Raw genomic sequence first — 14,570 nt, 5'->3', positions numbered from 1 at the left:
AGCGGCTTCCTCATGACTTTCGACCTCCTCTAGTAGCATCATCGGTCGGTGGCAGGCTCTCCCGCTTTTGCGACACCTGGCTGCCACAAATAAAAGACCGCTGGGTGAGAGACATTCTGTCTCACGGTTACAAGATAGAGTTCACCTCTCGTCCCCCGACTCGATTCTTCAGGTCATCCCCGCCTCCCGAGCGAGCCGAGGCTCTTCTGCAGGCGCTGGGCACTCTGAAGGCAGAAGGAGTGGTGGTCCCTGTTCCTCTTCAGCAACAGAGCCACGGTTTTTACTCCAACTTGTTTGTGGTCCCAAAGAAGGACGGGTCTTTCCGCCCGGTCCTGGACCTGAAACTGCTCAACAAACACGTAAAAACCCGACGGTTCAAGATGGAATCCCTCCGCTCCGTCATCGCCTCAATGTCCCAAGGAGATTTCCTTGCATCGATCGATATCAAAGATGCTTATCTCCACGTACCGATTGCTCCAGAGCACCAGCGCTTCTTGCGCTTCGCCATAGGAAACGAACACCTGCAGTTCGTGGCACTGCCGTTCGGCCTGGCAACAGCCCCACGGGTTTTTACCAAGGTTATGGCTACTGTAGTAGCGCTCCTACACTCGCAGGGTCACTCGGTGATCCCGTACTTGGACGATCTGCTGATCAAGGCACCCTCTCAAGAGGCATGCCAACGCAGCCTCGACGCTACCCTGGAGACTCTCCAGGGTTTCGGGTGGATCATCAATTTTCCAAAGTCAAATCTGACACCGGCTCAATCGCTGACATATCTTGGCATGGAGTTTCATACCCTCTCAGCGATAGTGAAGCTTCCGCTGATCAAGCAGCAGTCACTACAGAAAGGGGTACAATCTCTCCTTCAAGGCCAGTCACACCCCTTGAGGCGCCTCATGCACTTCCTGGGGAAGATGGTGGCAGCAATGGAGGCAGTCCCTTTCGCGCAGTTTCACCTGCGTCCCCTTCAATGGGACATCTTACGCAAATGGGACAGGAAGCCGACGTCCCTCGACAGGACCGTCTCCCTCTCTCAGGCGACCAAAGCTTCCCTTCGGTGGTGGCTCCTTCCCACTTCATTATCGAAGGGGAAATCCTTCCTACCCCCATCCTGGGAAGTAGTCACGACGGACGCGAGTCTGTCAGGGTGGGGAGCGGTTTTTCTCCACCACAGGGCTCAGGGTACGTGGACCCAGCAAGAGTCCTCGCTTCAGATCAATGTTCTGGAAATACGGGCAGTGTATCTTGCCCTGAAAGCGTTCCAGCAGTGGCTGAAGGGCAAGCAGATCCGAATTCAGTCGGACAACTCCACAGCGGTGGCATACATGAACCACCAAGGCGGCACACGCAGCCGGCAAGCCTTCCAGGAAGTCCGGCGGATTTTGATGTGGGTGGAAGCCACGGCCTCCACCATATCCGCAGTTCACATCCCAGGCGTGGAAAACTGGGAAGCAGATTATCTCAGTCGCCAGGGCATGGACGCAGGGGAATGGTCCCTTCACCCGGACGTGTTTCAGGAGATCTGTTGCCGCTGGGGGGTGCCGGACGTCGACCTCATGACGTCCCGGCACAACAACAAGGTACCAATGTTCATGGCACGGTCTCAAGATCCCAGAGCTCTGGCGGCAGACGCCTTAGTTCAGGATTGGTCGCAGTTTCAGCTCCCTTATGTGTTTCCTCCTCTGGCACTGTTGCCCAGAGTGTTACGCAAGATCAGGGCCGACTGCCGCCGCGTCATCCTCGTCGCTCCAGACTGGCCGAGGCGGTCGTGGTACCCGGAACTGTGGCATCTCACGGTCGGACAACCGTGGGCACTACCAGACCGACCAGACTTGCTATCTCAAGGGCCGTTTTTCCATCTGAATTCTGCGGCCCTCAACCTGACTGTGTGGCCATTGAGTCCTGGATCCTAGCGTCTTCAGGGTTATCTCAAGACGTCATTGCCACTATGAGACAAGCTAGGAAACCAACGTCCGCTAAAATCTACCACAGGACGTGGAAAATTTTCCTGTCGTGGTGTTCTGCTCAGGGTATTTCTCCCTGGCCTTTTGCCTTGCCCACTTTTCTGTCCTTCCTTCAATCTGGACTGGAAAAGGGTTTGTCGCTCGGCTCTCTTAAGGGACAAGTCTCAGCGCTCTCTGTGTTTTTCCAGAAGCGCCTAGCCAGACTTCCACAGGTACGCACGTTCCTGCAGGGGGTTTGTCACATCGTCCCTCCTTACAAGCGGCCGTTAGAACCCTGGGATCTGAACAGGGTGCTGGTGGCTCTTCAGAAACCACCATTCGAGCCAATGAGGGATATTTCTCTCTCACGCCTTTCGCAGAAAGTGGTTTTTCTAGTAGCAGTCACTTCACTTCGGAGAGTGTCTGAGCTAGCAGCGCTTTCATGCAAAACCCCTTTCCTGGTGTTTCACCAGGACAAGGTGGTTCTGCGTCCGGTTCCAGAATTTCTCCCTAAGGTGGTATCCCCCTTTCATCTCAATCAGGATATCTCCTTACCTTCTTTTTGTCCTCATCCAGTTCACCAATGTGAAAAGGATTTGCACTTGTTAGATCTGGTGAGAGCACTCAGAATCTACATTTCTCGTACGGCGCCCCTGCGCCGCTCGGATGCACTCTTTGTCCTTGTCGCTGGCCAGCGTAAAGGGTCACAGGCTTCCAAATCAACCCTGGCTCGGTGGATCAAGGAGCCAATTATCGAAGCTTACCGTTCGGCTGGGCTTCCGGTTCCCTCAGGGCTGAAGGCCCATTCTACCAGAGCCGTGGGCGCGTCCTGGGCTTTGAGGCACCAGGCTACGGCTCAGCAGGTGTGTCAGGCGGCTACCTGGTCGAGTCTGCACACTTTCACGAAGCACTATCAAGTGCATACCTATGCTTCGGCGGATGCCAGCCTAGGTAGACGAGTCCTTCAGGCGGCGGTTGCCCACCTGTAGGAAGAGGCCGTTTTACGGCTCTCTTACGAGGTATTATTTTACCCACCCAGGGACTGCTTTTGGACGTCCCAATTGTCTGGGTCTCCCAATAGAGCGACAAAGAAGAAGGGAATTTTGTTTACTTACCGTAAATTCCTTTTCTTCTAGCTCTAATTGGGAGATCCAGCACCCGCCCCTGTTTTTTTGTGTGTACACATGTTGTTCATGTTGAATGGTTTCAGTTCTCCGATATTCCTTCGGATTGAAGTTACTTTAAACCAGTTTATAATTCTTTTTCCTCCTTCTTGCTTTTGCACGAAAACTGAGGAGCCCGTGGGAGCACGGGGGGTGTATAGGCAGAAGGGGAGGGGCTTAACACTTTTGAGTGTAATACTTTGTGCGGCCTCCGGAGGCATAGCCTATACAACCCAATTGTCTGGGTCTCCCAATTAGAGCTAGAAGAAAAGGAATTTACGGTAAGTAAACAAAATTCCCTTCATTGCAGGAGAAATTACAACAAATAGGAAAACAAGTCAATTGCAAACTAGCTTATTTTCATGCTGTCAATTAAAGCAATTTAATAATTTAAGATTACCCCTTTAAGGTCCTTAGCTATAGAGGAGTTTTGCAATTGTCCTTTCCATCTTAAACGTATATTGTTTAGAATTGTAAGGGAAAATGTAATAAGTTCAATAAGGAATTTGTTTATCCATATCAGCACCTTCATCCACTAGGGATATTGCGGCAAGAAATTGCCTTCTGACCTTCTCCGGTACAGGACGTGTGGCCAAAATTGGCGACTTTGGAATGGCTCGAGACATTTACCGGTAAGTGCTATAATGTTTTCTTAGGAAACCCCGCACTCAGTGTCTCCCCCTTTGTCCTATGCTGCTGTCATTGAGAGGAGACCTGGCATGAGTGCTATATAAATATATTTTTACTTTTTCGGTACAAGTAAATTATCAGTAATGGAAAGGGTTTTCTCCACTGGATGCAATGATGATCTTATACTCCTGGACCATTTTATCATTACTGGTTTATACTGGGGCCAGGAAGATGGGAAAGATGCTGTGGTTTCCTTGCTATACATGTTATACTGGTGTCAGGTGCGTAGTGCTCTGATTTATTTGTTATATATATTATTACATTTTGTTTTCCAGAGCGAGCTATTACCGTAAAGGAGGGAGAGCTATGCTGCCTGTAAAGTGGATGCCCCCTGAGGCTTTCCTAGAGGGAATCTTCACTTCTAAAACTGATACATGGTAATATAATTATTAGGAGTTTTCAGGTTTTTGAGGGTTTTTTTTGCCATAATCTTTAAACCAAATTAACAAGAAGAAGATAATTGCGGGTAGAGTACTTATTCAGTCTAACAATAACCTCAAAACCCCTATTTAAATACAAGTTTATTATTAAATCGTAAAATATTCCCAATAGACACAAGAACAATAACACATAACAAAATGGGTCAGGTGAAACCCTTACAACAAATTGAATAAACGGACAAAAGGGGGGGGGCCTGATGACCCTAGGTAGAAAGGGTGTCCCTACCTATCAACGGAGGGTATGACACCCTAAGTTTACGGGCGCCGACATTCCTCATTGACTATCCCTTTTCCTCACCCTAAATAGGGAAGATGACACAGGGGGGGAAAAAGGGGGGAACCGTCCCAAAAATAGTTAGGGTCTAATAAGATATCAGTAGGTATATATTCCAATTAAATTCCTGACCCAGATAATGAATGCAAAACACAACTACAGAAAACAAAAAAACAAAGGAATGGTACAAAAATATAGTACCCTGCACAAATTTAACTCGTGGTGTATATTGATTTATTACACAATAATGTGTCATACAATACACCATAATCCTTATGCAGTCATAGCAGGATTACCGATGGCAGGAGATTTGTTACCATCCAATAATTAAACCGCCAATTTTTTGTTATTTTATATCCGTTGCTTCCCTGAGTTGTTTTTTTTTTTTTTAAATCCTCCATATGGTTGCAGAGATAAGGGCACTTTTTGTTTGGTGGTAATTTTTCAGGCCTTTACTAATGGAGCACTCCTTACAGGGTGATAATTCAGAGCAGCCTAAAGACACGCCCCTGAGGAGCATGCGAGACACGCCCCAGAGGAGCCTATGACATTCTCTCTTAGTAAAGATGATAAAAAGCAGCAGTAAATAAAAAGGCCCATATCTCTGGAACTGTTTCACGGATTTAAGAAAAAAAAAATCATAAAAATACTCCGAGGAGAAGAGGGAACAATATGAAAGTAGAAACTGGACGCTTCTGACCTGGTGACAGTTCTCCTTTAAAATTATTCAAGTAATAATATAAGGCCTTTAGCCTTTCACATCCTTCTATATTTTTGTAGGTCCTTTGGCGTGTTGCTGTGGGAGATCTTCTCATTAGGTTACATGCCATACCCATGTAAAACTAATCAAGAGGTTCTGGAGTTTGTTACAAGTGGTGGGCGCATGGATCCTCCGAAAAGCTGTCCTGGACCTGTGTGAGTTATGTCTTGTGGAAATAATAGGCTATATCAGACCCCATTCATCTATCTGTGAAGCTAAGACCGGACTATAGCTCTTGTTTTTGGAAGGTCCCACGGACCACTAGTTCTGGAAATGGCTTCCACGTGGATGTGCTGTAGTTTCATTGGATCTCAAAGATTTTGGTTTACTAGCAAATCGGGTTGTCATTTTTTTTTAAATTTATATTGCAATATGAATGAGACATGGTAGACTTTAGCGCAGCAAAACGATCCGTATTTACTAAGCAGCTTATAGACACGTTCATTTATTCTGAGGGTTAAAAAACAAATGGTGGCTTTGCTTAAAGGGAACCTGACAGCTGTTACATGCTGCCTAAACCATGGGCAGCATACATCAGGCACTGGCTGAATGATCTGAGCTAGGTATGTTTGAGTCGCCGGGGACCGATCCACACTCGCTGGAGACTGAGGAGCCAGCAGCTTCTGCCTGCCCGCCGACAATGACTGGCAGGTCGCTGCCTACTTGAGATGTCAGTCTAGGGCAGTCATGGTGAACCTTTCACAGGCCGAGTGCCCAAACTGTAGCCCTAAACCCAATTTTTTTTCTAAAGTTCCAACAGAGCAATTTAACCAATTCTATTATGGTATGTAAATAAATAATTGATTGTAACCTTACCTTTGCAGTCTTCTCTTCTCTTCAGCAGGGGCATCACGCTCATGCATGCTTACCACACATTGAAGCTGAGCCCTTTCCAGACACAGCAGTTGGATTAATCTTTATGGAAAAAAATGCAGAATATTAGATAGAGATTTTAGCCTGGAATGCAATCAGATGTCACCCTGAAATCTACATTTACATTTCAAAGTCTGAAATCTCAAAATCCCATAAAGACAAACGAGTTGCTCCCCTCCCCCTTCATTATGTAGTTATGTCCCCCTTTCTGGGCCACTTCCTGGTAAACATGTCCCCCATCCTCATACATATTTCCTACATTCTGGTATATTTGTCCCCATCATGGACCCATTCTGGTAAATGTCCTCCATCCTGGTAAATGTTCCCCCATCCTGACATGTACCCCGATCCTGGTAAATGTTCCCCCATCCTGACATGTTCCCCCATCCTGATAAATGTACCCCATCTTGGTAAATGTTCTCCATCCTGGTAAATGTTCCCCCATCCTGGCATGTAGCCCCATCCTGGTAAATGTTCCCCCATTCTGGTAAATGTACCCCATCCTGGTATCTACTTCATCCTGGTAAATGTACCCCATCCTGGCATGTCTCCCCATCCTTGTATGTACCTCATCCTGGCATGTTATCCCATCCTAGTAAATATACCCCATCCATGCATGTTCCCTCATCCTAGTAAATGTACCCCACCCTGGCATGTTCCTCCATCCTGATATTTTCCCCATCCTGATATCTTACTCCATCCTGGCAGTTTCCCCATCCTGGCAGGTACCTCCTCTTGGTATAAACTTTATTCTGGCATGTACCTTATCCTTTCAGTTTCCCCATCCTGGCATGTACCTCATCTTGGCATGTACCTCATCCTGGCAGTTTCCCAATCCTGGCATGTACCTCATCCTGGCATGTACCTCATCCTGGCAGTTTCCTCATCCTGGCATGTACCTCATCCTGGCATGTACCTCATCCTGGCAAGCACCTCATCCTGGCAGTTTCCACATCCTGGCATGCACCTCATCCTGGCACGTATCTCATCCTGGCATGCACCTCATCCTGGCACGTATCTCATCCTGGCATGCACCTCATCCTGGCATTTTTTCCCCCACGTTGGCACTTTCCCCCTGGCATGTTTTGCTCCATGCTGGCACTCCCCCCCCCCCCCCCTTCCTGGCATGTTTTCCCCCCATGCTGGCACTTCCCCCCTCCCCCTGGCATGTTTTGCCCCACACTGGCTCTTTCCCCCCTGGCATGTTTTCCCCCAAGCAGGCAGTCCTCCCCCCCCCCCCACCATGTTTTGCCCTACACTGGCACTTTCCCTTCCCTGGCATGTTTTCCCCCGTGCTGGCACTTTTCCCCCCTGGCATGTTTTCCCCCACGCTGGCACCTTCCCCCTGTTATGTTTTCCCCCATGTTGGCACTTTTCCCCCCTGGAATGTTTTCCCCCACGCTGGCACTTTCCCCCCCCTGGCATGTTTTCCCCCTGACATGTTTTCCCCCATGCTGGCACTTTCCCCCCTGGCATGTTTTCCCCCACGCTGGCACCTTCCCCCCTGTTATGTTTTCCCCCATGTTGGCACTTTTCCCCCCTGGAATGTTTTCCCCCACGCTGGCACTTTCCCCCCCTGGCATGTTTTCCCCCATCCTGGCACTTTCCCCCCTGGCATGTTTCCCCCATGCTGTCCCTGTTTTGCCCCATGAGGGAACTCACCCCGTTACAGCCTCACACAGGTTAAAAAAAAAAACAAAACAAAAAAGAAAAACATACTCACCTTACAACACCCGCTCCACTGCTGCATGCCGCTGGATCCTCAGTTCCCGTGTGACCACAAGCGTCATTACGCCGGCGCCGCTTACTGACGCTCCCGATGTCTCCTAGGCAACAGTCCTGCGGCCTTGGAGAGGAGTGTCAGAGAGCGAGGAGAAATGTCTCCTCTACTCCAACACAACTTTAAACTGCTGGCGCGATCACACTGGCAGCTCAAAGTGACTGATTGAGGCGACAGCGCGCGTGCCGGCAGAAAGGGCTCTGCATGCCCCGGCTGGCATGCGTGCCATAGGTTCGCCATCACTGGTCTAGGGCAATGGGCCTGAAGACACCGCCGGGACCCATCTATCTGACTAGTCTACATCGTGGTCAGGACCCATGGCAGCTAATCCAAGTATGTTTTTCTCTGAACCGCCGCAGCGTTCCAGAGTCAGACATACCTGGCTGAGTTTATATGGCCAGTGTCTGATACATGCTGCACCAGTTTCGGCAGCATATACTCGCTGTCACGTTCCCTTTTAAATAGTACGAATCCCAGCACAGCTGATAGAATTGGACCATGGTTGTCAATATCTGCATTTCCTTCTTATTTCAGCTATCGGATAATGACGCAGTGCTGGCAGCACACACCAGATCACCGGCCCAACTTCTCCACCATCCTGGAGAGAATAAGCTACTGCACGCAGGTACAAAATCCATCAAGCAGCCAGTTTGTCAGGAAACAATCTCTCTTGTGTGCTTTCAGGGCCAGCAACATTTTATTTTGACATCTGATATCCACTTATATGTAGAGGATGTATCAAAACCCATGCAAAATAAAAGTGGTGCAAATGCCCGTACCATAGTAGGGAGAATGGGACCTTCCAGTCTGCCCCTCTCTCTCTCCAGTCTGACCCCTCTCTCTACAGTCTGCCCCCTCTCTCTGCAGTCTGCCCCCTCTCTCTCTAGTCTGCCCCCTCTCTCTCTAGTCTGCCCCCTCTCTCCCCAGTCTGCCCCCTCTCTCTGCAGTCTGCCCCCTCTCTCTGCAGTCTGCCCCCTCTCTCTCTAGTCTGCCCCCTCTCTCTCTAGTCTGCCCCCTCTCTCTCTAGTCTGCCCTCTCTCTCTCTAGTCTGCCCCTCTCTCTCTAGTCTGCCCCCTCTCTCTCTAGTCTGCCCCCTCTCTCTCTAGTCTTCCCCCTCTCTCTGCAGTCTGCCCCCTCTCTCTGCAGTCTGCCCCCTCTCTCTGCAGTCTGCCCCCTCTCTCTGCAGTCTGCCCCCTCTCTCTGCAGTCTACCCCCTCTCTCTCTAGTCTGCCCCCTCTCTCTCTAGTCTGCCCCCTCTCTCTCCAGTCTGCCCCCTCTCTCTCCAGTCTGCCCCCTCTCTCTGCAGTCTGCCCCCTCTCTCTGCAGTCTGCCCCCTCTCTCTGCAGTCTGCCCCCTCTCTCTCTAGTCTGCCCCCTCTCTCTCTAGTCTGCCCCCTCTCTCTCTAGTCTGCCCCCTCTCTCTCTAGTCTGCCCCCTCTCTCTCTAGTCTGCCCCCTCTCTCTCTAGTCTGCCCCCTCTCTCTGCAGTCTGCCCCCTCTCTCTGCAGTCTTCCCCCTCTCTCTGCAGTCTGCCCCCTCTCTCTGCAGTCTGCCCCCTCTCTCTGCAGTCTACCCCCTCTCTCTCTAGTCTGCCCCCTCTCTCTCTAGTCTGCCCCCTCTCTCTCTAGTCTGCCCCCTCTCTCTCTAGTCTGCCCCCTCTCTCTGCAGTCTGCCCCCTCTCTCTGCAGTCTGCCCCCTCTCTCTGCAGTCTGCCCCCTCTCTCTGCAGTCTGCCCCCTCTCTCTGCAGTCTGCCCCCTCTCTCTGCAGTCTGCCCCCTCTCTCTGCAGTCTGCCCCCTCTCTCTCTGCAGTCTGCCCCCTCTCTCTGCAGTCTGCCCCCTCTCTCTCTCTGCAGTCTGCCCCCTCTCTCTCCAGTCTGCCCCCTCTCTCTCCAGTCTGCCCCCTCTCTCTCCAGTCTGCCCCCTCTCTCTCCAGTCTGCCCCCTCTCTCTGCAGTCTACCCCCTCTCTCTCCAGTCTGCCCCCTCTCTCAAGTCTTCCCCCTCTGTCTGCAGTCATTTGGGCTGAGTTGCAGTACCAGTGATAGCAACTACAAAATGTTCGGCACTGTGTCTGATAAATAATAAAAGAGATTGAGCATATTAATCACATGATCGACAAAGGTTTAGGGAGTCGGACCCCACCATTTGCTGCTATATTTCTTGCATATCTTATGCATTTTTTTTGTTCCTAAAACTTTCCCAGTGTGTTGTAAAAATAAAAAAGATCACATACTCTCCACCTATCCCTTGTGGCTTTTTTTATTCCACTGCCTTTGTGCCCCTTCCAGTGTGCCAATACCAATGTGTCCCTACCAATGTGCTCATACCAGTGTGCTCCTACCAGTGTGCCCCTACCAGTGTGCCAATACCAATGTACTCATACTAGTGTGCTCCTACTAATGTGTCCCTACCAGTGTGCTCCTACCAATGTGCCAATACCAGTTTGCCAATATCGGTGTGCTCCTACCAGTGTGCCAGTACCGGTGTGTCCCTACCAATGTGCCAATACCAATGTGTCCCTACCAGTGTGCTCCTACTAGTGTGCTAATACCAATGTACCCCTATCGGTGTGCGCCTACCAGTGTGCCAATACCAATGTGCCCCTAGCGGTGTGCCAATACCAGTGTGCCAATACCGGTCTCCTCTCCTTCTCTTCAAACTAGGTCATTACATGACCACTGCAGCCAGTCACTGGGGGCGTATATGTTATTATCTTTATTTATTTTGCACCACGCTGGTCTATTTTTCAAAATAAAATAAAACATGCCTCACTTCTCATGCAGTTTCTGCCATGTGACCTCTGGTGCAGACAGATTTTTTGGGGGGTTGGATTAGGAGATCTAATCACCAGTGTTCCTATATTTCAGGATCCTGATGTTATCAATACAGAGCTCCCTGTAGAAAGTGGGCCACCTCCAGAAGATGAGGGGAGCACAATAATGCGACCAAGCGGCTGTAACGGTATGTCGCCCATAGTGGGAAACACGTCCCTTCCTCCTTTGTTGGACATGCAGACCTTGGAAAACAAACTGGGAGATCTTCCTCAGGAGTTAAAGGTTGAAAACCTCGTGGGCTGGAACATCTCACCACCAGGCCTACCATGTGTTACAGAAACCCCAGAAGGTTCATGGGTCCAGCCAAACCCAAACACAACAACAGAGACAAAACCCCAAATGTCCCACAAACTAAAAAACAAATCTAAAGATCTTTGGAACCCAACATACGGTTCCTGGGTAATGGAAAGCACCTGCTGACTTGCTTTCACCGTCCTAGTAGACCTGCTGGGATGTGAAGACTCAGGTTTGAAAATTGGGACTGTGGGACTTGTTAGATTATTTTCAGCATTTCCAAAGAAAACTCATTGCACCCTTAAACCACGTTCACACATGTTGGATGGAAGAAGAAACATTCCCAGCGATCACTGTGAAATACATTTGTAAAGAGTTGCCAAAACTATAGCGGAGGCCAGTAGACTGGACCTTGACCTCACGTCTCATATTATATATATATATATATATTTTTATTCTCATTATTTGGGGCTAATGGTGATATGAATGGTTTAATTGTACAGAAAATTTCCTATAAATGTCTGATAGGTGGGGGTCTCGCTTTCGGGACCGTACCTACTGGGGGGGGGAAGAGGGGCATTTGTAATGGGTTACGGAACATAGAGAGGTTGACATTAAGGACTGTAGTGCTTCCCTCAAGTCAGATCTGACCCCTACACATGACACCCCTCCGGACAAGTTACCCCAAACCTGCCGACACTGTAAAATATGCAAGTCACGTCATGATCTCTGCACAGCTGCCACCTGCACAAAAGTAGAGGAACTTTTTATCCTTATAGGAACTTTTAGCATGATACCTGGAGTAGACGCAAGCTCTGACCAAGGGCTTGGTTACTGCTCCTCTGGCATCCACACTGCCGCTTATGGAGGCAAAGCTATTTTTTTATGAACTTTGTTCACTCCTGTCTGCTTGTTCTCTCATCCGGTCAATGCCATACTAGCCGGGAGCCGGTATTACTACATACTAGCTGCCATATGTATTTCTTCTGAGCTCAATAAACTTGGGAGAGAGCAGAAGAGGATCGGGGAAATCCACTCAGTATTTTCAAGGCTGTATTTTCTTTGCATAGATGTGAATATTTTTCTTGTTTCTAGTTTTGCCAGGGCTCAGGATATAGGATTTCCAGATGAGACCTGGCTGTTTATTTTTAAGGTTGTGCCAAAGCCTCGTTAATGGATCTGTCAGCATGAAATGACCGTTCAAACCAAGCACAGTCGCTTGAGTGCACCCTTGGTGTGGCCAAACAGTTCAGTACACCTTATTTATCACCTCCTCTTCATTGATTGACAGCTCAGAAAAGGTCAGTGATAGATGGAATACAAGTAGATGGGAAGATGCACTGAACTGCTTGGCTTAAGCCAAGGGTGCACCGAGCGTCTGTGCTAGGTTTGCACAGTCGTTTTGTGCTGACAGATTCCTTGTAATGTCACCAGTAGATGAAATGGATGAGTATTGGTTCAATCCACAGACTGGCAGCAACGGGAAGACACGTGGCGATGAAACCCAGTAGTATGGATGGACTGCTGATCACATTGATAGAATTATCCTAGCAAAGAATATAATAAAGTTATTTATCTTTACATGTGGATTATTGTTTTGTTTGTCTGATTCACCATCATGTTGGGCTGATTACTGGGGAAAAGGTTTCCCGTATTTTAAACATTTATAGTATATCCACACGATATTCTATAAGTGCCTGATAGGTGGGGGTCCTATGTCTGGAATCCAATGTACACAGAGAGCACAAGGTCTCATTAATGAGATCGGGGTCCAATGTCTGGGATCCACCTTACACGGAGAACACAAGGTCTTATTAATGGGATGGTGGTCCTATGTCTGGGATCCAACTTACACGGAGAACACAAAGTCTTATTAATGAGATGGTGGTCCTATGTCTGGGATCCAACTTACACAGAGAGCACAAGGTCCTATTAATGAGGTGGTGGTCCAATGTCTCGGATCCAACTTTCACGGAGAATACAAAGTCTTATTAATGAGATGGTGGTCCAATGTCTGGGATCCAATTTACACAGAGAGCACAAGGTCTTATTAATAAGATGGTGGTCCAATGTCTGGGATCCAATTTACACAGAGAGCACAAGGTCCTATTAATGAGATGGTGGTCCAATGTCTGGGATCCAATTTACACAGAGAGCACAAGGTCCTATTAATGAGATGGTGGTCCAATGTCTGGGATCCAATTTACACAGAGAGCACAAGGTCCTATTAATGAGGTGGGGGTCCTATGTCTGGGATCCAACTTACACAGAGAGCACAAGGTCTTATTAATGAGGTGGGGGTCCTATGTCTGGGATCCAACTTACACAGAGAGCACAAGGTCCTATTAATGAGGTGGAGGTCCTATGTCTGGGATCCAACTTACACAGAGAGCACAAGGTCCTATTAATGAGGTGGGGGTCCTATGTCTGGGATCCAATTTACACAGAGAGCACAAGGTCCTATTAATGAGGTGGGGGTCCTATGTCTGGGATCCAATTTACACAGAGAGCACAAGGTCCTATTAATGAGGTGGGGGTCCTATGTCTGGGATCCAACTTACACGGAGAACACAAAGTCTTATTACTGAGATGGTGGTCCTATGTCTGGGATCCAACTTACACAGAGAGCACAAGGTCTTGTTAATGAGGTGGGGGTCCTATGTCTGGGATCCAACTTACACAGAGAGCACAAGGTCCTATTAATGAGGTGGAGGTCCTATGTCTGGGATCCAACTTACACGGAGAACACAAGGTCCTATTAATGGGAGTAAGCAGCTCAACTTTCTTTAGGCTTCGGTGAAAACAGTGTCACTCTAGGGCTAAAAATGGTTGGTCGCATCTTGGGGGTGTGTTTGTGACCTGCACAGCATTGCCACACCCCCAGTGCACTTCTGGCCTGATTTGCATATGGTTTCTACACTAGATTTCTCATGGCTGGAACATCGGATCTCTACATAAAGGTCTAATTTTGTATTGGGGAACAAGCGCTTATACTATTATACCTCTACTTCCATATATAAAAACGAGAAAGGTTCCCTTTAAAGGGATTGTCTAATGATGTCAGACACAACTTTTAGGCCCTCTGTGCATCATAAAGGGAGGTTTTCTGCTCTTTTCAAGAACCGTTGGGCCACTTAGGCCCAAGCATGTCCATTTAGTACAATCTTGGCTTTTTATTTTTGCCAGACAGTTTCCTTAATCTTTTTAAGAAAAAAGGTTGTCTTTATGACACAGCCCTTTAAAGATGTGTAAAATGCCCTCATGGATGTAGAAAATACTTTCATTATAAACGCAAGATAAAACTTTCCTGACATATATATTTTGGATAATTTTAAATATTAAACCTCCAAGTCAGCTTTGAAGTTATTGCAGAGATTTCACATTGTACATAAGTAATTTGTGGCTACCGCACAGCAATCGGTGGTAATGTGGTTTCAGGGGGAGCATATAAAAAAAAATCCTAAATGATTGCAAGAAACTAATTGATATCTGAGCTCCTTTTCTGGAAATCTTAAGTTCTCAGATGGTCAATAAAGAATTTCTGGTAAGATCCTGACACGCTCAGGCAAGGGAATGCCCACC

General features: G+C 48.2%; 1 protein-coding gene across 1 annotated transcript in view; it reads left to right on the top strand.

Annotated features, from left to right (window-relative positions):
• The window catches only part of LTK (leukocyte receptor tyrosine kinase), a 218,358-nt gene extending 205,820 nt beyond the window's left edge, over positions 1–12,538 (top strand). Inside the window, exons 25-29 of the mRNA XM_075331275.1 lie at positions 3,646–3,738; positions 4,072–4,173; positions 5,291–5,425; positions 8,458–8,548; positions 10,788–12,538. Coding sequence (XP_075187390.1) covers positions 3,646–3,738; positions 4,072–4,173; positions 5,291–5,425; positions 8,458–8,548; positions 10,788–11,174 — 808 coding nt within the window. The 3' untranslated portion in view covers positions 11,175–12,538. The remainder of the gene's footprint in view (positions 1–3,645; positions 3,739–4,071; positions 4,174–5,290; positions 5,426–8,457; positions 8,549–10,787) is intronic.
• The last annotated feature ends 2,032 nt before the right edge of the window (positions 12,539–14,570 follow it).

The sequence above is a fragment of the Anomaloglossus baeobatrachus genome, chromosome 12, assembly GCF_048569485.1.
Source record: "Anomaloglossus baeobatrachus isolate aAnoBae1 chromosome 12, aAnoBae1.hap1, whole genome shotgun sequence".
Lineage (NCBI taxonomy): Eukaryota > Metazoa > Chordata > Amphibia > Anura > Aromobatidae > Anomaloglossus > Anomaloglossus baeobatrachus.
This window is presented reverse-complemented; position numbering and strand designations above follow the sequence as displayed.